The sequence below is a fragment of the Manacus candei genome, unplaced genomic scaffold (assembly GCF_025592945.1).
Source record: "Manacus candei isolate 608988 ecotype Guabito, Panama unplaced genomic scaffold, ASM2559294v1 h1tg000028l, whole genome shotgun sequence".
In the NCBI taxonomy this organism is placed as follows: domain Eukaryota; kingdom Metazoa; phylum Chordata; class Aves; order Passeriformes; family Pipridae; genus Manacus; species Manacus candei.
The window spans coordinates 41,766,886-41,794,740 of record NW_026138076.1 but is presented as its reverse complement, the minus strand read 5'-3'; the positions used below and the strand labels follow the sequence as shown (position 1 = coordinate 41,794,740).

General features: G+C 37.2%; 2 protein-coding genes across 8 annotated transcripts in view; one reads left to right on the top strand and one right to left on the bottom strand.

Moving 5' to 3' along the window:
• DCLK2 (doublecortin like kinase 2) overlaps nucleotides 1–4,913 on the top strand; it is an 84,700-nt gene extending 79,787 nt beyond the window's left edge. For 2 of the 5 annotated variants that reach the window (XR_007905040.1, XR_007905039.1), the window contains one exon: nucleotides 3,517–3,665. Coding sequence is in view for 3 of the 5 variants with exons in the window: in XM_051790929.1 (XP_051646889.1) it covers nucleotides 3,517–3,738 (222 nt within the window). In the remaining 2 variants the exon portion in view is untranslated. The other 3 variants (XM_051790929.1, XM_051790928.1, XM_051790931.1) reach the window with 2 other exon arrangements.
• Nucleotides 4,914–9,141: 4,228 nt separating this feature from the next.
• The window catches only part of LRBA (LPS responsive beige-like anchor protein), a 401,405-nt gene continuing 382,691 nt past the window's right edge, over nucleotides 9,142–27,855 (bottom strand). For all 3 annotated transcript variants that reach the window (XM_051790889.1, XM_051790891.1, XM_051790890.1), the window contains exons 54-57: nucleotides 19,750–19,851; nucleotides 18,336–18,550; nucleotides 12,484–12,635; nucleotides 9,142–10,242 (exon numbers count right to left, since the gene is read on the bottom strand). In XM_051790889.1, coding sequence (XP_051646849.1) covers nucleotides 10,152–10,242; nucleotides 12,484–12,635; nucleotides 18,336–18,550; nucleotides 19,750–19,851 — 560 coding nt within the window. In that variant the 3' untranslated portion in view covers nucleotides 9,142–10,151. The remainder of the gene's footprint in view (nucleotides 10,243–12,483; nucleotides 12,636–18,335; nucleotides 18,551–19,749; nucleotides 19,852–27,855) is intronic.

The following is a 27,855-nucleotide window of genomic DNA, read 5'->3' as shown; positions in this document are numbered from 1 at the left end:
CCTGTCTTGGATCTCTGACACAGCATAGCTTCTGGCTTCTTATTGGTGTGGGTTTTTTCTGATTCTGTTAGCTACTGACATGCCTTCAGCCAGGAAAGTACACCTCATTTTCCCTTTTCCTGCCTTATTTCCTTCTAACAGGTATGGAAGGATGTAAATGCATAATTATTTATTTCTGAACGCAGCTCCCAGTTATTGGTGAAAGGAAAAGTAAAATCTTGATCAAAAACACTGTGATCTAGTGAGGGTTAGGCCCCCAGTTTGTTATTCTTGCCCTGGTTTATCTTGAACTTTGAAATTTAGTTACCTTTGTGTTCAGAAGCTCTTCACCTGTACTAGCACTCATTGCTTAAAAACATTCAGCTTCAGACCAGCACATATTGTAATTCTCGTGTATTGCAGTGCATTGCTATATCAGTCCACCTGCATATTTAATGGAATCCCCTTTAGCATCACTTCATTCCAATACTGTCACCTGGCCAATGCAGATAATACCATCCTGTGGCAGATAAGTAAAACTGCACATCCCCAGTTCAGTGTTCTTGCACAGGAGGCTCCCGCTGCCCCCAAAAGCATGTTGCTGTTAATTCATTACTGATTTTATTTTTTTTGTCAATTTTAAAATGTTCTGTAAATCTAAATTTGTTGCAATTGTGTTAGTTCTGCTTAAAGTAAGTCTAGTTTCTGTCCCTTGCTTCCTTCCTTTTTCCTCCTTTCCCAATGCCTGCATTGCTTTCCTCTGAGTAGGTCCAAGGCAATGGTACGTACTAACTGCAATGCTTTGTTCTGCTGCACAAAAATACATGTTCTCCATTTTTAACAAGAAAGGAGAAATAACTAAGCCAGTCTGAAGTGGAAAAAGCTGTACAGCCACACAAAACCAGTCAAGGAATATCTTTTAAGCACTTATCGAAAAAATGATCTGTCTTAAGCAAGGCATATTTGAAATATTCTAAGCAAATACTAATATAACTTTTTTTTAACTTCCTCATACATATCCTGATCTATTCTTCTGGCAGTAGTTTTGTGCATATGTATATTTTAACATATCTAAAACATATCTATTTATATTACATATCTAAATACATTTCATATGTATATTTTAACATATCTAAGAGCCAAAGAACAAAAACACTGAAATAAACACCGTTTCTATTTAAAATAAACATATTAATTGTCACTTGTTTTATAGTACTACAGACCTAGTCAGGAGATAATATAAAAAACATTCTTACTTAGTTACAGTAAAATTAAGCCTCCTCTTGAATCTTTTTATAACAGAAAATCCTGAATTGTATTACGTAGGTATGTACTGCTGTGTGCAACGTGTGACAACTACCAGGAGCTGCTGTGAGGACAGCACAGGAGAAAATCACTGTCAAGCATGAACTGAAAGCATGTCCTTTCCCTTTTACATAACTTTACCTGCCACTGAAATACCAGAAACTACTTTATTTACTACTCTTTTTTCAGCAAACAAAAAAGGAAATGCAATCCTGCCAGCATAGCAGCTGCCTTGATAATGATAAAACTCCTGCAGACCACCTCAAAATCTCAAAAGCCCAGATGCAGCTCAGCTGGTCACTTCCTTGCATGCTCTGTGTGCAGAGTTGATTGTTAGTAGCAGAGAATTCAGTTGTGCAGTATGGAATTTTCTCCTGGTACCTCTATGCAGATAAGACTAGTGATGTCACTCACTTTAAAAAAAAACCAATAAACAGCGAAACCTACACATCCAAAATTCAAAATACTAAAATACTTAACCTTTTCTTTTGGGAATTTTTATAGTCAGTACTTTGGTCTGGCAAAGCCTGGCAGGAAGGCCTTGGGGGTAGGAGTGGTGTCACAAGGCTGCTTGCCTCCTCCCCTGCCCAGCACACAGCCATAGCATTATATAAAATGGTTTCAGCACAAAAGTTGCCATCCACATACATCTAAATCCTTGCAGCCCTCTGTTTGAGAAATCAGAGGTACTAATCCAGCTCCTTGCCAAGTCGGATAAATGAGAAATTTGAATTTATGCATTCCAAAAAGGAAGTTTTCACTACCAAGCTACATGTTCAGTTTGGAAAAAAGAGGGTAAGTACCTTATTTCTGCTGTCCCTGATGACTTTGATGCAATAAACCACATCTAGGAAAAAAAAAAAAAAGAACCATGCTAAATTTAACTTGTATCAGAAAATTATTTCAATATTAAATATTTTAATGAATAGTATCAAACTCCTCTAAAAACACACAGAAATGTTCACACTAGCAAAGCAGGTCCTCCTGAGCAATCAGTCAAAGAAAGAAATCCCTAAGGAAAAGGCAGAGCACCTGACTTACTTTACAAGTAGCACACCCCAGCTCAGAATATGAAATTCCACATAACATTATAATTCTTACACGTGCATATGGAGGAGGTGCCACAAAGGTGAAACATGTATTTGTTCTCCACTATTCAGTTAAGTTGTCCCACATTTGTGGATTTAGAAAGCCCCAGCTGTACATGACTGGAGTAAGTGTACCTTGCACCATTCTACGTTACTGAATAAACTACAAAGAACTTAATTTATCTGTTTTAACTTAAATCTGTATTACCAATGGTACTTAAAGCTCTTCCACAAAGTAAGGTAAGCCAAGGAGTAAATGAATTTATAATGATCAGTATCAGCCTTGAAAGTGTGAAACAAGACCAATTGCACTGTTCCCCCAAGTCTTAAAAAGCAATTTTGATGTATGTTTTTGACACAGGAACTACTAGATTTCCCTTTAGGTCACTTTAGACACTGCACTAGCAATTAAACATTACACTCTCATTTAATTAAATTGCAGTTGTTGGCTTCAGCAGACATACTACATGCTCCAAATAATCCACCTACTGCACTATGGAGTTGTCAGTTTTCATTCTAACCTGTTACTCTCTTCTCCAGTAAATTCATTTTTAAGTACAGAATTCAGAAATTACATATTTTTACCACCGTGTCAGCTTTGTGAGAGGTCATTTGCCTACTCTCAGCAATAAGCAGAGAAGCAGACCCTTTTCTCTAAGACAGAAAAAATCATGAGGTTTCCATCTGTCACCTTCAGCAAGGGCTCCTCTTCTGTAATGTGTAGTTTTTTTACAGAAAATGTATTACTGAGCTCTCACTAAGCATCATGTGATGACTTGTCTGCAAAAACACAGGTGCATAAATTTGGCTAATAGCTGCTATGATGAGTTCCTGCTGTATCACAACCACTCACACTATCTGTTTTCCACATCAGACTTGCAAGACAAAGTTTTAAAGGTTGCAACATCCTGGCAAACATATGTCTGGAAAATAAGTTTTCCTTACATTTTCCAAAGTCAGCAACAGAGAATGCTACCATTTAATTATCTATAAGAGTTCTGTTATTTCTCCTTTTTTTCCTGGCTCTGATGCATGCACTTGATGTCTTGTAGATTGTTTTAACCCTTAAGTTCAGACAGGGCTTTATTTAACTGCTGATTTCATGATGTGCCTTGGGTTTGTTTTTTTTCTTGTTTGTTTGTAGAACACAGCTCTAGATAAAGAGAGTCAGATTTTCTGCAGCAAGCGCTGTCAGGACTCTGGTAGAGCTGGAATGGAGAAAATTTCTGCACTTGCTGCTGCAGCTGATGATCCTCGTGTGGCTGGGTCCGAGCCCCTCTTCCCTGCTGCTTCTGAGCCACTCCGATCCCCCCCGCTGCCTGCCTCAGTATCTCCTGAGCTTGCTGGGGATCAGCCTGGTGCGTAGGACTGATGAAAACAAATCCAACTGAAGCTCCCCACACTCTGGCCACAGTTTCTCTTCATTTCCCATGACTGTTTTTGGTTTGTGTGCTCCTCTCGTGGCGAGCCCCTGCCAGGCTCTGATCTTCTTTCTCATAGTGAGCGAGTGACCGTGCGCTTTGAGTGCTCTTTGCCCTTGTCTTCAGAACAGCAGTAGGGGAAAGACTGGCAAATGTTAGATGATTTTTAAGTTATCTGTGTTAGTAATTGACTCCATTTCACACAGCCTTGGGCTCTAAATAGACTAACTTATGGTGTAGCTAACCATATTTTTATATGAGCAGTGAGATGATGAACAGTGACCGGGCCTCCCCTCTACAAGCAGGCCCCGTTCTGTTCTTCTCATGAGAATTCTCAGAAAAGGGGGAGAGGAAGACAAGAGATGAAAACTTCTATTTGCCTTCTATTCCAATGCCTCTATTTTTAGCCAAGTTTCTACTAAACTTGAAGAGGCAAATTTTCATGAAAAATTTTTTAGTGGACTAACTGTAAAATATCACGAAACAAACACTGGAGATAGAGAGGGAAGGATGGTTGTTTTCCATCAAGTTTGTTATCTAACTTGCAGGCAGGGTAGTGTTTAGATAATATGAATTTAAATAAAGTGACTTGGGATGTAAACATGAGCACTGGACATTTATTTGTAATGAAGACTGGAGTGAAGGAAGCCTTTTTGTTTTAGCCATTTTCTGTCTTAACTGCAAGTGTCCCATCCACACCTTTCTCCAGGGTCAGACTACCTATTAGGTAAAATAAAATTATGTTGGACCTGTGAAGGGAAAGCCTGCTGCATGTGATCCAAGCTACGATGAACAGAGCAGCTCCCACTTCTAGGATGAGCTGATACAGGAGCTGCCATCAATAGCCATCAAAGGTTGTCAGTGCTATCCCCCTGTTCACCTGGTGCAGGCACTGGAAACAAGGATTGGGGAGCAGCTGTCCTGAATCTGCAGTCACAAAATAGATGAGGTTTTATCTTTACCATAATGCTTAGTTCAGTATAGTATGTATTCAGCTTAATTCTTTTCCTTTGCTCGTTCTTATGAATTGGTCATAGTTCATTTTCTCTCTTAGCTATACTTTCTACTAGAATTGTAAAAGAAAGACCTGCAATAAACTTTCTTCATTAAAAAAAAAAAAGAGATAAAAAGTCATTCATTTCTTTGAGAACTCAGTTATTTCATCAGCGAAACTGTTGTCTTCCATACCTACCAAAAACACTTCATAGAATTAATTTGAGGGATTCCCTTAACCTTTTAAAGTTCATTGACTCCTGTGGAAGGCTTGGGAACACATGATTAAACATGATGGTTTTACCTTTTGAAGAGGCATTTAAAGATCAGGAAGTGCCAAGTGAGAACTTAAGGTCACGGTAGCTGAAAGATGTACAGCAAGAAGAATGGTAATAAAGGTAGGGAAACACACTACATGTCTTAAACTATGATAAAAAGGTTGGGTACAAGCAGTCATTGTGAATTAACTTTGTTGTGGGCTCGGTAGAGTTAAGTTTTAAGATATTTGGAGAGTATGAGAATAGCCTTTATATAAAATTATATACATTCACAATTTGAAACAGTGCAAAAATATGAAGATAGCACTCTACCCTTACTCAGAACAGAAACTATGAGAGTCTGTTAGCTGGCCCTGTGTGTGGTTGGTAATTTCTATAACAAGTCTCAGATGAAGCTCAATAAAGAATGTGTGATTTCAGGTGGAGAGGGTTAACCAGCCACTACCCACCAGAGCTGAATTCAGGGATTAGTGGAGAGGGAGCACCAAGAAAGTGATGAATGCTTGGTTGAGTTCTGTTTTTCTTAAGAGGATGGATATTCAGGTGTGCAAGGCCTGGATATTTATTTTATGAGGCAAAGCCTCTCATGGATTAGCAGAGATACCCAAAGTGTTACACAAAACCTCATGCATATGTAAAAGAAAGGATGATAATTTGCCTGGTCAACAGCTGCCAGTTCTAAACTATTCCTCTGTCTAATGGAAGAAGAGAATAAAGATATAAATATCCTGAAATTGTGTCCCTGAGTTCATGACTGATCAACATCTGATCATTCTTATACAAGTATTTTGATTCACAGAGCAGAGGCGGGTGCAAGACTGTGCCAAAATGCCTATTTAAAGATAGTGATGACAGCTGGAAACGATGATCATATGGCCAACATAACTGGATAAAACCATGGGATAGGTGGGAAAGTTCTTAACTCTATGTATGACCTCAGGAAAGTAGTATCACTATTCCATGCCTTAATATAGTTCCACTTCTTGAGCTTCCACTTGTTTGAGCTGGGGAATTTCAGTCCTTTAATTCGAGTGAATCTGCAAAAACCTCATTGACCTCTCTCAGAAACAGAGGTTCACAGTTCAGGTATGTGGTGGCAAGACCAGCAACAGTGGCAACTTCTGCAACATCTAATGCTGCTTTTCTTCTCTGTGCTTCAAAATCACACTAAATGTATATGAAAGAGGTTGCTAAAATATATAATAAAAGCAACCAGGCGTCGTTCAGTGGGTTCTTGGAGTGCCCTAGTGGTATGGGAGACACTCTAGCACCCTGGTGTACATCCAGGAGATCAGAAGCAAGATCCAACCATATGATTTCCAACAGGGATGACACATTTAGCCTTTATGAGAAAACTCTTCAGTTTCCTCAATCAATTTGAGGAAATTTAATCGGTTTTGATCAATTTGAAATAAAAAACTGTTAGCTAGGAAGCAGTCATGTGTTACACCACTACCTCTATGCTCACCAAAACAGGGTTCAAATTCCTAATCACCGAAATTATTTTGGTCATCATTAACTGCATTAGTTTACTGAAGATCTTGGGTTGGTTCTGCATAGAATTAAACTATTTTGGATTTCATGTGATGTTGTATCATGTGGTAAATCCAAGGGAGTGGCTGAAGTGTTACACAAACATCCTAACCCAGTATGGGAACGGTCTCACTGGTTTAGAGCAACACCCTCAAAACAGCCAATCTCTGGGTTTATTTAATGAGGATAAAATCAGTTTCTCAAGAACAATATAGTTAGTCCTCTTTACTCCTTTTGAATTACTTTTGGGAGAAAGAGAAAGCAAAACAGAGATGCCACACCACAAACACACTTAAATCTCCGTGAATATTAGGACATAAAATGGAAAAGCTACAATCTGGACAGTCACTATATCTAGGCCATTCTTACTCAATATATCTAATAGCAATCATGTCCTGACTAAAGCTACAATAAAATTAATTTCCCATTACCTTAGCTCTTCTGGACTTTTATTGTGCTGACTGCTAAATCAGCAGAGCAGGAATCTTTACCAGGGATAAGTGCTGCAGACAGTTGGAGGACTACCAAGAGGGTGTCAGGGCAGAAACAGTAACAGATCCATACACCTTGCAAGAGGTTCCCTTTCAGGTGCAGAGGGTTTCTTGTAACACACAGCACAACACAGCCAACAACTGCAGAAATATTCTCAGAAGTCTCACGGCATTCATTTCCCTCTGCTTGTAGTAGCACCACAACACAAGCTTCCTTCAGAGAAACCCCCACCCTGACCACCCCATCACCTCTTGCCAGATCCTACAGCGTTTCTATCAGAAATTTTCACAAAATAGAAGGGGTTTCAAGATATTTCTGCCAAGTACTTCTCCACAAACCAAATGTGCAGCACTGCTGCTGACTCCCTGACTCTCTGACCACCCCGACTCTCAGCAGCAGCAAATGCTACTTTCCAGAGCACCTCCCATAAAATCCAGCTGACAGCTGGTCCCTCTGAACTTACCAAAACAGAAGAAAGCCCAGACTGTCATATAAAGAAATGCTTTTCATAAATGCTCTCTCTGCATTTGAGGAGAGAAGTCAGTCCCTGTTTTCAGGAATATTCTGCAAATAACAGCGAAATGAGGCCCAGCTGCAGGTTAATGCCTGGCACCTGCTAATTAAGCAGGTTTCAGGCAATCCATGCGACACAGGTGCTGCCCTGAACAGACTAACAAATACCTGAATAGTTGCAAATTTAACCCTGCTTTGCCATCTCACTACAAACAGCATGACGTGGACTAGTTCAGCCAAAGCTGAGATCCCAAGTGCACACCTGGATCCCCAGAGGGTATGTGGGCTTATCTATGGAAGGAGGGACATGTCCTACTCACCAAAGCAGTCCAGAATGGGGGTGTCCTCATAGGCCTGCTCCAGAGAAGGTGAAGATGTCCTTTCCCACAGAAGGGCTGCAGCAATCAATATGCAGGACACCAGGCTGCACCAGCTGCTGCTTCCCCACGGAGTGGTCATGCCATCACACTGGCTGGATGCAACTCGGGACAGCACACACAGGTACAGTTGTGCTTTCAGTTTGGGAAAGCAGCTCATGATCAAATAGGGCCCTTTCTGAAACAAGCAATCTGCCAAATCAATGCCCTATGAAATATTTTGGCTCTAAGATCAGAAACTATTATTTCTCTCAATAATAAAAGTGTTTCCTAAGTCAGCGGGAAATCAGAAAGAGAAGATATTCAGGATTTCCATTTGGCAAAATACACCTTTGCTTGTTTGTTTTTTCCCCTCCACCCAGCCTAGGAAATCTACCACTGGCTTCAAACAAATGCAAGTTGCACTTCAAGAGCATACCAATTACCCCTCAGACTCTTCTATGAATGTTGTTGAACTGAAAGAACGGTGAAGTACAAGTTTTGCATAGCAAATGTTATTGCTTGGCACGCTGGGCACTTACTACAGTCTTTGCTTAATCACATCACATTCTGCTACACAAAACATAAAAATGTAACTCTACTGATATCACCATAACCACCTCCATATGAAAACGTAGCAAGCACAGAAAACTTGGTCAGCATTTCCTAAGCACCAAGAGTACATTAAATGCATTAGCCATGACACCTTTTTCCTCTGTTGGGAATATACCATGGAATCACAAGAACCCAGTAGTGCACTGAAGCCCTCAATTACAAATGTAATTTTATTTAATTTCTTCACTCAAACTGAATTTTCTCATTCCAAATCTTTACTGAAAGAGATAGTAATTAAATGCTTAGAAAAACCAGTAGGCAGCTAGAGAAATGTATGTATCAATACAGATATGGAATGTAAATTTCAACTCATATAGATCACAACATACAAAGAAGATTTTTATGCAATACAGACTTACAAAACAATAACAGTTCTTTTCACAAATATTTTCACAGAGTTCTGCACAGCAATCTTGTAGAAAAGTAGATTTGTGCAACACCAAAATAACTTATTGTTCCTTAGTATAAATTATTTTTCATTTCCTAAAAGAAAGAGGTAATTTAATATGACTGGGCAGGATCTGGCTGGATTTGGTGATAGCAAAACATGAAAGACATCGTTGCTATATGCAGAAAAGGAACATGGCATGTGCTACAGTATTGCAGGGGCAAATTCTGAGGGGAAAAACAGAAAGTAAGTCACCTGCAAGTCTAGTACTTCTGCTGCTGTATGGGGGCCATGCTCCAGCAAGCACCTGCTGCCTCAGTGCTTTCACAGTCCACCAGCAGAGGTGTGCTTTGGAATTTGCACCTCACCTACTAAAAAATACCTGCCTCTGTCAGCTTCTACTTTAAAGTCTTCAAAACAGCCTTTCTGATTTTGAGGAACAATCCACATTTTGGTGTGCTTTGAAGGAGATGCCAGATAGCAACTAAAAGGATTCACACGCAAACTCCATTCCTGATTTCTCTCTCTGAAATGCACAAAACATACAACTAAAAAAAAGAACTAATTGCCTAGGCCTAGAAACATGCTTGAATAGTAACATTGATGGAAATGATTTGCAAAGTTTAAAATTACATTAACCATAATTTAAATATTACCCCTTGATTCCCAGAAACTTCAGTGCTGATGTAGTACAATCATTTGGAAAAGTACAAGACAAAGTGTGGTACAGATAGAACAGATTAAAATTCCCCAAATATCATAATTCATTTCCATTATGTTAAAATCATATATTCCTCAAGGTTATAGATAAAGCTTCAGATGGAAAATCTGTTTCTTCATAATATAACTAGAACGTGAGTTTTAACCGTCTTCACTTTAGGTTTTGTTTACATACAGGGATCAAAATAGACTTCTCCTTGTGACTAAAAATATAGATTTTTAACTACAGAACCCAGCAGCTGTTTTTCTGCTTCTTTGCCCTTCCCCCAAAAAAGTCAAGCGAGGTCTACAAAAATAGCAATTAACTTTAAAAAATAGGTTGCTTCTTCCAGCAAATTTAAGTTACATTCAGATGTAATATAACTATTTATAAAGGAACCATGTGGCTCGACTCCAAGAGAGGCGTGCTGTGTTCAGTTCCCTGCTGACACAGCTGCCCGTGTCAGTGCTCGTGTCGGTCGCTGTGAGGATCAGTATCTGGTTTGATACTCGTGGTGCCAGCGATTGAAGTCATTGTAGAAAACCACGATGCTCCCGGATGCCATGCCAGTCATTATGCACCTGAGGAAAGCACAGGAGCACACTGGTTAGTGAACCACCTCATGGTCATGTATATCAGTCAAAAACCTGAGGATTTACATCAGTCTAGGCCCAAGAACCCTGAGGACGCGACCAGTTTCCACCGAAGACAGCTGGAGCTAGAAGTGCTCCACAGATCAGAAAACTCAGGCTTTAGGGGCTCCCATCTTGGCCTTCCAAGAACTTCAGAAAGCTGGATTTGAATAAAACTGCCATCAGCAGCACCTCTGGCAGGCTTATGGATCACAAAGAGTACAAAACAACATGCAACAGTTTTTATGGTCAGCCTGAAGCTATGGTTGAGAGTTAGACAACAGAACTGTTCACCAGCATCACTGTCCTGAAAGGCCACTTCAGATTTGCCAGGATTATTTCTTGGCTGGCTTGGTTTGGTTTTTAGGGATATTGGAGTGGGATGAAGCCATGCTGAAGCAGCAAAGTGAAGGAAGTCTAGAAGTGTTCATTTCAGTTTCGGCTCCCTCAGTGAAGCACATCTACATGAAGGAGCTGGATGTGGGCACAGGCCTTGAGTTGGAAATATTAGTGTTTGAGTTTGAAAGTGATCTGAAGGCTTCGATTGTTTTGGAAGCTCCTGAAAGCAATCACTGTGCTTTCCCACTGAGGCAGTCTTTCTTAATAAATTCCTTACCCTTGGCCTACTACTAGAGATCATTAGATATATTTGAAAAGCCATGACCCTGACACGGCACACAATTACAGGAGTTTCTACATTTTCTTCTCTACTGTCTCATTAAAGTATTACAAAAATCAGAAGCATAGGGATGTATAAAATTCTGGCACCTCAGGAAAAAAGCCTCAGAATTAAAAAATTCAGAGTAAAAAGCTGCGATTTTTCCTTCAAAACAAAGACTGAATAGGTGATCATCAAAACATTGCATTTTGATAGTATGACAGCATTTCACTTCAAGAGCACTATTCTGATTCTTTTTCTATTAGGTTAAAATGTCTTTTTACACAGTCTCAAACACACACATTTATGCATACCAAATAAATAATGCTGAGTAATTATGTAAAATTACTCAGTAAATTACTCTGAGTAGATCTCTTCTGAGTGTCCTTGTCTTCAAACCAGAAGTGAATAGGTTCCTAACTTGAGCTCATGAATAAATGTATATATTTCCATGTTAGATTTCAGTTTATTAACATGCCATAAATTACAGTTTAAAGATTCTCTAAATGCAAAATTTTATACATCTCAGAGGTCTGACATTCAACAGCTGTAACTCCAGTTTTTGAAATATAATTAACAGCAGAGGCTTTTTTAATGGAAAATGAAAGCTGTTCAATGTTTCATTGAAGTTCACAGGTTTTCCTAGCTTGGATTTTTTTAAAGTTCATTTTATCTAAGTTTTAGAAATTTAGTCAAAAATTTTGAACCATTCAGTATGGATTTCAGTAAGTGCAAGGTTAAGAGCCTCAGCAATATGCTTTACTGCACAATGTAGACATTCCTAAGGGATTTAGGAGCCAAATCTGCTTGAAAATTACACAGGAGCACCACTAATACACCAAAGCAAATAAAATTCTAGCCTGAAAGCTAAAAGTGTACAAATGAGATGGTAAACATCCATCTTATAAACAAACACTGTTTTTGTGACAAAAACACAGAAGCACTTTTAAGTACAGATGCACTGGAAAGTGTGATGTAAAACAGCAGCGAAAATACTCCCTGGCCACCTTCAGTAGGAGTCTTCAAAAAGGTTTATGATGTATGTAGATAAAATAAATTGTCTAAAATAAGAATTACTCTTTGCTTTGGCAAATACATGGATGTGTGGAGGGAATCTTGGTGTGCAACTATTCTAACTGCTCTATTTTTAACATAAAGGTCTGGAATTAGGAACGTGATTTGTATCATACGTGGAAGAAGAGAGATGAAAGCACACATGTAACCTTCCACCTCCATGTGACCCACACTCTACATTGGCCCAGGCCAATAACTCAACCTATCTTGAAAGTCTGCCAAATAAGATTTCTTGGATCTCTCTCTTCATTCCCCCAAGAGCTAAAATCCTGAAAAATATTATCTGCCCTAAATATGACATGTTAGGAAAAAAAAACTTATGCAAGCACAGAATTCTCAAGATAATCACCAGGATCTGTGACCCACAGAAAATCAAAACTGGAAGAAAAACAGAAATGCAATTTAATTGTAAGCATGTATTCTCCAAAATTCTTGTCCAGACCAGGCTTTGCTCTCACCTTTGGTCATATGACAGGGCCATGGATCGGATTCCAGCATCACACCCTGGGTAAGCAAAAAGCTGCTTGAGGTCCCACATCTGCCACACCATGACAACTCCATTGTCTCCACCTGTAAGCAGATACTGTCCATCTCGACTCAGCTGAATTGCCTAAAGGGAAATCACATGGATATTTGTCAGATAAATATGTGTTGCTCTAACTCCCCCACTTTTACTTTCAGTAAAAGGTTTCATATTGACAGCTGAAGATCCAATACAACATCACATCAATACAAGCTTTTGGGAAGCAACATTATTGTTATATTATTTTATCCAGCAGTTATTTACCCAGTTATTATGCACAAATCTCTTTAATACATTAGATGTCACTAGCTGAGTTTTACCTGACCTGTGATTTACTCCATATTCCAAAGATCTAATATCAGGTCACCTAAAGAAATTTACTCTTCTAATTAGCTAGATTTACAAGACCCAGCAGCACTGGCATTCCCCCAAGGGTCTTAATACTATCCTAGCAGAGGCTGACTGCTGAAGAGAACCAAAATGTTATACAAATCACTAGAATTAATTTAGACCAGCATTTTTAGATTCCTGCTCTGGATTAATAAAATAGTGATCCACCTCTCTTAAGAGACATGGTGCTTCCTTTCATCATCCATCCTGAAACTGCCTATGACAAATTCTATGGTTTATACCCTGATTTTGTATGCATCATGGGGACTGATGGCAAATCTACACTTGAAATCTTTATTTGGGATCCAGATCACAGAGAAAGATTGGGTATCTTTGGGTTTCAGAGTGAAATTTCTTGAAACAGGAGTCTTCAATCTATTTTGGTATTTCTTCTTGGAAAAATCACGATACATAAAAATAAATCTGGGTAGCCTTTCAACAAAATACACACTCTTCACACCATAACTTATTCATGATAAATTTCAGCTCCTTGACCCAACTTTTCAATAGAATGATGTAAGAATAGAGGATATTCAGAGCAACGGCTTTTAAATTCCAAATACACACGTTCTACAAACAGGCTGGTCCACTTTAACTAAAACATTGTCACTGGAAGGCAAGGAAATTGCCTCAAGATGATAGTGTATAAGCAAAATTCCAGCTCAAAGATTTAAATTTAGGAAACAGTAGAAAGAACTGAAGATAGGATCTTGCAAACATCTCTCTCTGCTGAAGTCTGCAAGTATTTTGGCACTTGCAGTCTCTGCTTCTACAGTTTTGCCATATGCAAAAACCTGCTACATACTGTGATTTTAAATTCCTCAGGAAAAGGAAGTTTTGGGGTTTTTTTAACATACAGAATTTATAGTGCCTGCCCCACAAAAAAATGAGAGAAGCTAAAACACAAAGACATTACGTTCATGCAACATTGAAGTGTTTATACAGACTGCTGACAAGCCTAGAAACCAAAATATACAGTGTGTGTAAGATACTGCTCCATGAACAGCAATAACTGAAGTCAGACATATTGCACATCTGTATTTTTGTATTGCTGTACTCTATTACTATGATGCCAAATACATTCTTTAAGAATTATATGATGTGCGACACTTAGATTAAGATAGAGTTTCTATATTATGTTATAAATTTTGAGTGTTTACTGCAACAACTCCCAAGTAATCAGAATGAATCACATTGCTAGAATTTTATTTCACACAGTAACTTTAAAAGGAATGTAATTGAAATACAAATGCATACTGTAAACAAAATACAACACTGAACAGAAAAAAAAAAGGATGATAAAACTATTCCAGCTGTGTTTTGAATTACGATGACAAGACATACATGCAAATTTGGACACAATAAAGCATATTTTTCCAACCATATCAAAGTATGAAAAACTAAATACTAACCAAGGCTAGAGTTGAGTATGCTGAGCTGAAGCTTCTCTCCCCCAAGAAACAAATGTTCCAACCATAAATTGCTTCTGTGATTTTTTTTTATCAGCCTACAAAAACATGGGAAGCACCTCCCAGAGCACAGACTCAAGGAGCCTGAAAACACTAATTTAGAGGCCATCTTAGAAAAGTAGGGTAACTCAGTAAGAAAGACGTAGAAAACAAACTGATATGACTGTGAAAACTATGTAGAACTTGCATGTGCTGAGTAGATGATCATGAGATCTAACATACTACACATAATTATGAAAGAGATTATTCATTAGAAGTAAAAATCAATATGGGGTGGTTTTCTTCTCTATAGCAATGGCAGTCTCCTAAGGGTATTTTCAAATTGCAATGAAGACCGTGACAAATAATTATTTGCTACACTTATAAAATTCAGCTGATGAAAATCCATTAACCTTATGGTCATGGTTCACTTGAATTTTATACTTGAGGCTTTTACCGAAGAAATGCTATATTAAAAGGCAAATTAAAGCCATTAATCTTTTAACTCTTCCACTACCTGCAAGATGCAATGGGGTTTGTGATCTTTTGATTACATAAAGTATAGGCTTTGAACCCTCACTAATACCTATGCAATTTTACTAAGTCATTGGCTTGTCAGGAAGACAAGATGTTGATTTATTTAGTTTTATTGTCTATTAATAAATTTCTCAGCCACTTGCCTACATATATATATACACACACATATATATGAATGAAGGAAGGAATGAATGAATGGAAGAAAAAGGTCACCCTGTCAACATTTCAGTTTCATGATATGCCCTCCAAGATTTAACAAACAAAAGGATGCTTTTACTCCCAAGTACTCCAACTGGTATAGAAGATGACATGAATCAATTTTACTGTTCTGCTTTTCCCCAGCGTAGTTTATCTACAATTCTACTAGCTATGAAACTGGAACAACTCTGCAACTAATCTTTCTCACAACACGAGCTTCAGACTCTCAAATAATCCCCAAAGCGCACAATTTCAGCAACGTTCTAAAAGCTGCATTTCTGACTTGTATTTCCTTGGAAAGTCTCAAAACTTTGCACAAATCCCTTTTAACGTTTCGGGTTTTTGAAAGGCAGTGCTTTGTAAAAAGGCAGAGCTGACACTGTGACAGCCCTGGCTTACAGCAGCAGGAGTCTTGTGGGCACTTCCACATTTCAAAACAGACTCATGAAAGGAAAATAAATTGGTTCCTCTGGGTGAAACAGCATACAGCCTTTGCTTAGGGTAAAATAACTTTGCTTCCCAGAACAAGCAGACTATTTAGAGTTAAGTTATTCATTAAGATATCTAAACACTACATGGTAGATGTACTGTGATATGCCCAAGCTCCGCCGAGCAATACAGTATTTAAAACAAAAACAGGTGGAAGGCATTGATTAGACCCCGAATTTCCCCAGAGCATCTGAAATTTTTCTAGCAGTTTTCTAGCCCAAGAATACAAGAAGGAAAATCAGAATGTTGATCCAAACATCACTACTGAAAACTGCTAGTTTCGCCAATAACGTTCTGAAATACTGGCCCATAATGACAGAGGGAAACAGAAACTGTGAATGTTACATTACAGATTCAACACTTATGACCTTTTCCTTCCCTTTTCCATCCTCCTCAAGCAAAAGTCAAGGAAGAGTGTTTGTCGGCACAGCCCATGGGTAGGTGCTATTCATTTTAAATGCCCCACTTTAATCATGCAGTTGCCACTCGCCTCCTAAGATGATATAGTGCAGAAGCACTGGGAAAGACGCTGTAGGTTGTTTAAGCGTAAAGCTCAGCTGGGACCACTGGGAGAGAAAGAAAACAAAACAAAACAAAATAAAACCCCAAACCCTGTACAAATGTAATTCTGGCCCACAGAGAGCAGAACTTCCATTGCCTCTAGCAACATTCCTAAAGCTGTGGGTACTGACTGAAACACTACAGAAATTGTTTTAGCCGGCAAGGGAGTTCTAGATATTTTACAGATTTGCTGGCCTAGCTGACAACATAATCACAACTGAAAGTGACAGATTATCAACATTATTAATGTAAAAAGAGAAAACACTGTGATATGTTCTTGCTTTATGGCAAGAACTGGGATGAAGGGTAGGCTGAAAACCTCAAAAGCATTTGTACAAGGACAGCCAAAGGTACAATTTCTGAGAACAGATGCAAAAATCTACATTAATTTGGAAAAATGTCTTGGGACAGAAATATACACATTCCTACTTCATTTCCCCAGCCTCGAATCTGCACTTGAGGCTGCCACAGCATGCAAAGATGGAATGCCCTCTCACCCCTGCAGACTGCACTCTCACTATGGAAAAGAGACCTAGCAGAGAGTTATTTCTGCATATTCCACCACCAACATATCTGACACTTTGAAAATCCAGGAATACTGGATTAACGGAGCATGACAGACTTTTAGAAGGTTTTAACTGGAATATACTGAATTACACTGGAAACTTCAGTGCTGAAAAAGCATTCACTGTTCCATGTAAATTATAAAATGGAAATAATGAAGATCAAAATTCTTTCAAATACATTGACACATTCTGCCATCTTAAGAATTAGCATGGATAGAGTCAAGAAAAGAACTGATGCAAATTTAAAAATGCTTAATTTTGCACAACAGCTGAAAGAATGTCAATAATGCTGTAAACACAAGGGCAAAGAGGCATTTTCTTCCTGAAATGTGTAATCCAAATAAAGGAAAAATTTTTGAGAGTTTTCAACTCAAGAGAACACTGGAAATCCCAGCAGCTGAGTTCCTGGGATCTTCCATCAGATTATGAAAGTCAGCTTGGAGGTGTACTACTGCTATGTGCTTGGAACAACAAAAGTCTCCTCTTGCTGATGTTAAATTTTTAAACAGTTTTTATATAGAAAACACTTCTTTACTGTGAGGATGACTGAGCACTGGCTTGGTTGCCCAGAGAGGCTGTAGAATATCTCCATCCCTGGAGACACTCAGAAGCCACCTGGACACGCTTGAGGAGAAGGGCTGGATGATATAATCTTTAGAGGTCCCTTCCAACCTCAACCTTTCTGTGATTCTGTGCCTCTCAGACCACGACTACTGGCACAGAGACCATAACTTTAACTCAGGCAGCCTGAACGCTGACCCAGAAATATGATCTTGTTTCATGCCTCTGCTGCCTTCTGCCGCTTCCTAGCAGATTTGGCAATACTTGTTCATTCTTCTTCTTTCCCTTTCCCTTACTTCTCATTCAAGGAAGAAGTAGGAATATTTTTAATTCAAGGGAAGTATTCTTTTGACATTTCTGCTTCACTGTAGTATAGCTGGCAGCTTCTGCTCTGCTTCATAGGTAATATTTCATAGGAACTGTCAAGAGACCTGCATTTTGTAGTATAAAATAATTTTCATAAAACCATAAGCTTAAAATGCCTCCTGCATAGTTTTGGACTTGCTCCATGTCTCTTGCAGCTAAAGATGTGGAACTTAGCTGCCTGTCCAGCAAATGCCAAAGGGCTAAGGAGTTGAAATATAGACATATGCCTATAAACTTCCTGAAGCTCAGCACAACACATGCTATCTGAACTAAGACGAGGGAATGTAGCCAGAGATGCCAAAAAAGGGTAAAGCTAACATCCCAAACAGCCTGTCCAATGGCCTCCTGCCTTCAGACTCAAAAGTAAAGACACAGCCCAGCCCCTCCTGGTCAGCAATTAGTAATGTTTGTATTCTTCAGTTCAAGGAAATGCCTACACCGTATTCCTTACTTTATGAACAGAGTTATTTTACAATTAAAACTGTAAAAATCCTCCTAATGCTATTAGGAGCATATGGCCCCCTTATTTTTTTTCAGAATACTGTTGTAATGGTCTAGTGCCATGTATTTACAGTCTGGCTACAGAAAAGAGTCTCCACACAGCTCCAACATGGATAGCTTTTACTGATACTGGACCTGACAGTCCTTGGTACATATTTGAGGACACTCACCCTTATCTTGTCCTCTGTTTCCATGGTGGCTTGCAGTCTCCCATTCACACTGAACACACAGAAGAGGCCATTTTCATAATATATGACACAGTGGCCTTCTCTTGAAGCTTGAATAAGTTTTGGTCTCAGGCAGTTTTCAGGACCTTGTAATCTTTCAGGACCTTCTAATGTCCTCAGTAGATCTCCATTCATAGAATGTATGAGACATGGTCCTTCTAATGAGACAGAATAAAATTCTAGTTATTGATTTACATGCTGACATAAAGACCTCATATATCAAATAATAAGTAATGACTTCTACTTAAATAATCACTACTATAATACAATATAATGGTTTTTACCATGTTTAAATGGATTGCCTATGACTTTAAGGGTGCCAGAGGGTAAGATGAACAGCTTACCCCTTAAAGACTTTGTATTAAGCTATTTTAGAGCACCTATCAAAACCAGTTAGAGACCTAGCAGATTTTCTTGTGTGGATTTTCTTTTAAAACTAGTCGTAGTTAATTTTGAGCGCACAAAATTAAATGTACTAAAATCTTAAAATGAGATTTTCAAAACACAAAGACACACAGAGCTAAGTGGAATCAACTTACATATGTAGGCATTCTAAAAGTGTATATTCACATATTAAGATTTTAATTCATATGCGATCCACTAAATATTTGCTTTTTAAAATATTTTGAAAAACACCTGAACTGTACAAAAGCCACACAAGTTCACATACATAAAACAGAAACACACACAGGTGTAGATGGTGAGTATACCCAACTCCGAAAAAATGCCTCAGTGTTGGTACTTTGGAAATACTAAAGCAGAAAGATCCTAATTCCAAGAAATTTATGGTTTAGAAATAATTGTGGCCAGCAAATATGAAAATTATAAAGACTATCTATGGAATCCACACCATTCTTTATAATTTGCCTGCCAAAAGCAGGCCTTTGAGAACACAAATGGGGCATATTACAGGCTTTGCAGCCAAGCTCAAAGAGCCTGAACAGAATTACTAGTAGTGTATATATACCCTTCATCAAACAAACAATCCAGCACATTCTCTTTTCCTGAAACTAATTTTTGCTTCCCTTTTTAAGAAGTTATCCATAACAAACACACTTCACCATCCTGGCCATCAAGAGCTGTATCCATCTGTATCCTACATGCAATTACACACTGCATAAACAAACAGAAATAGCAATCAGGAGGGAAACTGATGTGGTTGCCTCTTCTTATAAATGTCTGAATAATTCTCAGTTTTAACATGTTTAAAAAGAGGTTTCAAGTTCCACAGCAACTAAAAAAAGGTTAGAAATAAAACCACCATAAATTTCATAAATTCTGCTACCAAAGACTCTACTCCTTTTTGCATTAAGGTTATAGCTTCATGAACAGAAAGAAATGACAACAGATACCTTACCTTTTGAACCACTTATTACCAGGCCAAGCTCAGCACAAATGGCAGCACAGGTGATCTCATAGTCATGTCCTGTCAAAATAGCTCGAGGAGTTGCAAAATCACCTTCAATGAAAAAACAATAAAAGCAATCCCTGGTTACAATCTATTTCCAAAATCACTGCTTTCAATCACTGAAGCATCTCTGTTTCCTTGCTCTTTGAGTTCATGTTCCTTACAAATCATTTCAATGCTCCCTGTTTGCATATGGTAGTTCTGCACTATCTGTATAGAACAGCAGCAGTGCACTACAGGACTTCAGCCTGCACATTTACTAGCACATATTAACAGAAAAGTCAGGTGTGTAGTAAAACTAACCAAAGTTGGAGCACATATATTTGTGTTTTCCCCTCCTTTCTCTTCCCCCTCTATTTATATTTTCTAGAGGGAAAGGTCTAAGTCAACTACTACCTTTTCCTATAATAGGCGTAAGTAAATGCAAGTGTGACTACGACAGGTATGGAGAGAAGACACCTTCAGTGCCCAAAGATGAAGTAAAACATACAATGACTGATCTTATTTTAACCTAATAACAGTGCTGAAACATCAGCCTGAAGTCTACTCCTTTGCAAGATGTGGAGGATCACAGCCAGTATGAATTTCTGATGAGTTTGCAAAAACAAAACACCCAAACCCGACGTTAAATTACCCCTGCTCCTATTAGTCATTTGCCTGCAACAAGAACAAATAAAACTGTAATATTTTTAGATTCTCTTTGTGATCAAACGTATGTGAATACAATAAGAAACAAGAAATTGTACAACTTGCACATTTAAAGGAAAAAGAATCACTCTCCAGGTCAAGGGACACAGAAAGGGTAAGCAAATGCTATAAAGCTCTTTAAATAGTTTTATAACGCTGCTCACAGATTATTCACTGCTGTCTTCAAGAGTGCTACCATTTCATGGAAATAAAAATGTTATTTTTGTGTTACCATATAATTAGCTCATTCATAGCATTCTACAAAGTATTTAAACTCTAATGAATGTATGTTGGGCAATATTATCATGTAGTTTCAAAAAGGTTTAGATGAGTTTTTAAGCAGCAGGGAATAATTTCACTTCACAAGAAATGATGATATGTGAGATACCAACAAGGCAATAAAGCAGTGGTGAAATCAAACATTTTTTTACTTGAAAAGCAGGGGATGGTTTTGCAAAGAGACAGAGTAATAATAGGACCAAGTGACTCCACTGGTTACTAAGGTAGCGTCATTCAACTTACATTTGGGGTTTCAACTTTTCAAAAGATAAACCCAGCATAATGTCATTAGTCTGTCCATATAGAGCCATAAGAGTGCTAGCAATAGTGATACTGGGTGTTCTTAGAAATTACTGAGCTATATTTAAGTTGGTAGATACTCAGACTGCATGTGTACAGCGAGAGACTCCTCTGGAAAAGAAGTGTCTGGGCTTGCATAAAATAAAAGCTTAGTTTACTCTCCATATTTTACATTTTTAGTCAGACCATTTACATCACCTCCCAAAATGCCTGTGTAGCTGCCACATTCAAATAGGTTTTTAGTAAAGCTCATAATCTACAGCAGAGTCTCAAATCAAGGATTTTGACCTTTTAAAATTCAATTTATTCTGTAGTTACTATTATAATCTATAATTTATATCCACAATACAAAATCTTGAAAAGAAAATAAATCTATTTCTTCTTAGATATAGACATGGACACTAAATATGTATGTGTGCATATATATACACACACAGGCATGTAAGTTATCACCATTTTAAATCCGAAAACACTTTGGAGCAACTTGCTGGATTGTTCCTAATCTCTTAATAAATTATCATTAAAAGCTATTGCTTTTGTTTTGTATAATGTTTGGAAAAGCACACTCAAACCCAGGAAGTATGGCAGACAGTTCACGAGCAAAGGAAAAACTCCCAACAAATTAGAAGCATAAGGGTAGACTTAATGACCTTTAGGTACTTCTCAGGTGGCTGATCCTACAAACAATCACAAACCTTTTAGAGCAAACTTGCTCTATTGAACTTTCCTCACCCAAACATGGGGCAGGCACCTTGGATGATTCATAAATGAACACTACGTAGCCAAGCCACAAATTTGAAGTTTTAGGGGGAAAGGTAACAGCAACCATAACAGTCTTCCTATCCAGTAACAATTTAATGTTGCTGATTCAATTCTTTCTCCCTGTTGTCCCCAAGCCATAAAAGGAGGCAGCTTCGTGCATTTAAAGGTCTTGTTAGTTTGGTTTCTTTTAAATGAGTTGCCTGTGTAAGCAAAATTTTAGAATTCTGGTTTTATTGCTTTATTTTGCTTTCAGAAATTACATTAACACATACTCACACAGACCAGCAAGGAATTAATCTAATTATACACTACAAGTTAATGAAACGTTTGAAGTCAGAGAAGTTTTAAATATACAGCGTTGCAGTGGAGGTAATGAATGTAAGATGTTGGAGCTAGAAGGACTTATGAGAAGCAATGTCTGAATGAATTATTAGGAAGGACAGATAAACAAAATCCTCAAAGTAAACTTATTGCTTACAGCAACTACATCATTATAAGCTTTACCTGCGTGAAGCTGCCAGTAACTACACACTTAAAATGTAGGAGATAAGATTCTTAAAACAAGAAGTAGAAACTGAGTATATATATTTATCACAGTTCACAGAAATTAAAATTACCTAAGTAACACTCACAGTCTTTTCAGAATTTGGACTTGACTTCAAACATAAGAGAGTATAAATCTACAGGTGGCAGGATCAGTATTTCATAAATTGTATCAATCGTTTACTGAATTATATTTGTACTAAAGAAACACTTTAATTAAAACAAACAAACAAAAAAGGAAGAAATCTGCATAGTAACTTTGAAGAACTTAGGACCTGAATAGATACTGTAAAAGAGGAGTCTTGTGAAAAGTCAGGCTGACTCCTTTGATAAGAATGTCAAGTATTTAGGGGTTTCCAAGCCTCTGATTTTCCAAATAATGGGGTCAACTTAAAAGCTGGTCATAGAGCAGAACAGATTTCTTTAAAAGCTTTTAAACTGTTATTGCTTCAGAAGATTGTCATGGTTTTCAATAATGCAAAGGGAAAATTTTATTTTGTTGCTGGTTTAAGGGGCACCACTTCAAACTTTTCTAAATTGTTTTCGGGGAACTGACTTGCAGACCTTTTGAAAAGCTGGGGAAGTGACTTCAAAGGGAAAGGAGTCTTTGTCCGCTTAAGCAGGTTTACGACCACTGATGCAAACCCTAACTAAGAACTGAAAAGAATACTCAGTGAATCTTTATGGAGATCCTTAAGGAAGATGAACAAGTCAAATGAAATTAAAGATAGTTCAAATCCTAGCACTAATAACCAGGACACAATAGTTTTACAGATGTTCTTTTCTCAGCACAGGATACAATAATATCCTTAGTCTATACCATCACTGGGTTGCTACTTGAAGTTGAATGCTGTAAGATTCTTAATGCCACATTCACATTGTAACAAACATTGTCAATGATTTATTTAAGATACAGAAGGTGTATGTAAAGTTGTTTTCCAGTAATGGGCAGAGTATTTTACCTTTGCAGCAACCACTCAGATTATTTCAAAAGAACTCTCGTACATTCCAATAAATAATTTCTGCAAAGCTGTTTTCCCACAGAAAATAACATAAAATATCACCCTTACTTAAGTGACTAAAGTACATTTTAAATCATGAAATTCAAGCTTCAGAAGATAAAAGAAGAGCACATGATATCATGTCAGCCTACAGTGATATATCAGTGAAAAAATGTTAGGCGTTTGGAAACTACGTTTAAAAAGGAACAGTGGGATTACAGCAAAGTCAAAACTTTTTTCTAGTTTAATGACATCCAGAAGAAGATACGCCCTACTGGATAACAAGAAATTGGTTTGTATTGCTGGGTCTCTCTCTGCTATTCTTTTCCAGCTTTGGTGATGCTATAAGACAAAGCAGGATCATGACATGTGAAATCCATCCATAAATTCCTAAAATGTCCGCTTTCTTTATTTTCAGCACTAAGCTGTAAGAGCTGAGACAAATGCAAGAACTCATTTGAAAAAAAGATATCCCCCTAGAAAGAAATCAAACTAAGACTGACTGATAAACTTACCTCACAGTTAAATATAAGATACTCTTCCTACTGTTTATGAGTGAGATAATATTATGCAACACATTAAAATATAAAGTATTTGGCTATGCTCCTTTTTATGTTTTATATTGAGAAGACAGTTAATTATGAAAAGTCAAAGAGAGCCAAGCAGCCATTTCTAAATTACTATTCTATGATTGCAGAGGCTGTGGGACATTTTAAATGGCAAATTAATTATGTGATTTTATGTCAATATAAAATCCAAAGTAAATGAAGCATCAGTTAATCTATCTTTTTACCTTCTTCTTGCAAAAGTGATTATTTTATCAGAATGATGTATCAACCAAAACAAATTACACATGTAAGAGAAGTCTTCTAAAATTAATTTTTACATTTTCCCAATTTTGTAGTTGCTTCCAATGATAAAAATTGAGGAAAACAATAAAAGCTTTGAAATAAACCCGAGAAGTACAAATGTACCTACAAAAGTGTTTTCAGCAAAATGTAAGTAAATCAAGAAAACCAATTTGCTACTAGGCTTCTATATGGATTACATAGGAAATTTCAGAGTTTAATTACAAAACAATAACTGTTTAATATTATATAAAGTCTGTGTATTAATATTATTTACAGATCACAAACAGTGAACATTTAAATAACAACCAACTGGTTAGAACCCCACTTCACTGGCACAGAAAGTTATCTGATGGACTGAGATCTTACTCAAGTGATACCATACCATATTACTGAAATATTCTTAAAACTTCAGTTTGAATAAGCTTTCCTTTGTAAATATGCATTTTTATGTAACAATGTAATATTTTCATATTATATAGGAACTTCATTGTTGTCTGGTTCTTCACATGACACTCCATCAGCATTTCCTCTTTATTCCTTCAAACTACTCCCCATCTGTTCAGACTTATTTTACCCCAAAAAGTACAACCTTATGCCTAGATGCAAGTTTTGGTTTTGCAAAAAATACTTCGACTATATATTTTCTGAAAAAGGAATATCTTTGAAAAACGTATCATTCTATCCTGAAGCAAAATCAAAACATGTAAAACACAGGAAATGCTACAGTGCTGATATGTTTGTTCAGTAAGGTTAAAATATACTAGATTTATCCTGCAGAGTTTGTTTCAGCCAATGTAACACAGAGAGGGTTAATGTACTTCCCACAGTCACATTGTGCAACAAGTGACTCACATTTATTCAGTACTAATGAAAGATTTTACATACACGTTGTGTCACGAAAAGAGGTCCACTATGTTCCAAAAATAAACACAATAAAGAAAAAGATGTCACAGGCCTTCATGAATTGCATATTACAATTCAGACTTCAAAAGTCAATAATCCCCAGTCTCTTAATTCCTACACCATGTGGAATGCAAAGCTTTCTGGAATGATTTCACTCTTACTGGGGATTCATCTGCTGCAAGTCCTGGAAGTCATTCAGCAGGACTCCTCCCAATGAACACCAGCTTTTTGAAGCCCCCAGAAAGTATCTGCAGGTGAATATTCAGGGTCAGTGTACACTAATAATTTAATATTTGCACCATCCCAACTTCATAAACTGTTACTTCAATGTCAGCTTTGAAGTTTTAGAACACCGTCATTTTTGTCTGATAACATTCTAAAACAGGTTTGTGAAAGGGTTTCTTTTGTTTATGCTAAAAAAAAAATCTATTTTCTTCATATTTCTGTCTTTTGGTTTATAGTTACCATTACCTAGTGACTTCAAGCTAAAAAAGACAAAAAAATAAAGATAAAAGGAAAAAAGTCATCAAGCAATTATTTCAGTCAGAAATAGCAGCTGCTGAGGAATTGTTTCTAGATAAAAGTCATCTTACCTCTAGCTGAAACACATATATTATTTCATAACTCAGGCAGAAAATAATCTGAGATGAGAGGTTTCGTATGAGAACTCCATTCAAGTTGGTAGTTTTTGATTATTTCCCCCCCTATTAAAACACTACATTAAAATAACTTAAAGTCCATGCTTTAGCTATTTGATTGTTTCTGCAAAGTTAATTTCAAACCAATGCACCAGTGTTATATTGTACTAGATAGATGCTTACCACCATTACTTTTCAATGTAACTGGGAGTGCTGATTGCATACAAGCTCAGAGCATACGTAAATTAGCTGTCTTTTTACAAGTAACTCTCTTAAACCAGATATTTTTCAACAAAGAAGGCCATAATTCTAATCACATATAGCATTCTTGCACTAAGCAGATTAATGCTTATCTCTGTGATGCTAGTGTTAATAGAATTTAGATCCAGAAACACTTAAAAGTAATTTCTTACTCAAGTTAGGATTATTTTATTGACCAAATAAATTTTACAACATTTACAATGGTAATTTTATTCTAGACTTAAAATTATTATATCTTCTAGATTACTCTGTTCTGTCTTACATGGTATAGACTTTGAACTGAATGGTTATTTTTCTCAGCAACCAAATAAGGTAAATAAATGTGATGTATTAGTAAAGCATCCCACAACTATGCATATGGTTCACATGAAGGCTGCGTTCATTTACCATATGAATATAATTCCTTTTACCACATCAACCATTAGTTACAGGTTGTAAATATAGCATTGTTTTTTCCTGGAACTCAAAGGTCTGCATTACATCATGAAGCACTAAATATCCTTATCCTTCTGGGGAATTTCATACATCTAGTTTTAGTAACACCTGAAGCTCGATGCTGCCAACAAAGCAGAATCTGAACTCCTTCTCTGTTTCCAGTCTCAAAATACACTTCCTTCACTTGCATCTGGACTGTGCCTCAAAACTTGCTCTACAAATGCTACTTGTAATTACTTACTCTGATTGACAAATCCTGAAACACAATCTCTCTTAGCCAGTTGAAAACATGGATGACACAGATGCTGCACTTAACATTGTAGGACCTACTTTTAGCCAAACCAAGTATTTATGGCACACAAACTTACATGCTCATCAGGATCAAGTCACTGTGACTATTTAACTGCTCCCCAAACCATCAGTGAAGGCTATTGCAAGCTTTTTTCAATGAAGACCTTGTCCTCATAGGTATCTGTGACATGACTTCCTTGGCATAATACAAATAAAAAATTATATTGCTTATGCAGCATCACTGCAGATTTCCATATATCCCAGAATTAATCCACCTGTTATACCTCATCTTTTTGCAGTTTCAATATGTGGAGGCTAGAACCATCATTTATCTGTGATTTATAGAGTACTCTGAGGAATGAGGCCTCAAACTCTTTGAGGTATCAATGTGTTACAGCTTAAAGAAGAAATGACAGTGACCTTCTGTAGCTGTAGAGTTTAAGGCTCTGTTCTAGACTCATGCAGACTGCCCCAGTACTTGCTGCAGTGGCTACAATGGTGTCCCATGAAAATACAGGAAACTGTAAGACCAGTTACAGCATCAGGGTCTCTGTCCACTAAACTTTCATGACTGAACATCAAATAATGCAATAACTGTTAGGTAAAAGAATATTTAGTGTTGCTACTCCTCTTCAAAATCAAGTTACAGATATTTTCTAAGCCTTGTGGATCTTCTCTATGATATAAATTTTACTGAATTTGACTTACAACACAAATAGAAAAATTTAATAGTGTGTTTAATAAAGCTCCGGTAAAAAGAAAAAAGTATTCCCATTTCTTTTTACAGTCCCACTTAACAAAACACTCCTGACCTATTCCTGTTTCAGTTCATACACTGAACTTAAATTCACATTGTATTTTCTCATTACAATTTTAATAAAAAGGATAAAAATTATACTGAAGATTAAATCCTTTCTCTTCTTTTTGCACCAAATATGTGGATAGATATTTCCAAATATGTGGATAGATATTAATTTTTAATATTTTACTAGGCAGCGCTTAGGAAACCAAAATCATCTTCAACTGGATGCCAGCAGATGGTGCTGAAGGACTCTTGCTTTAGATACAACATCTTGCTACTGTCCAGCCATTTTTGAGAAACAA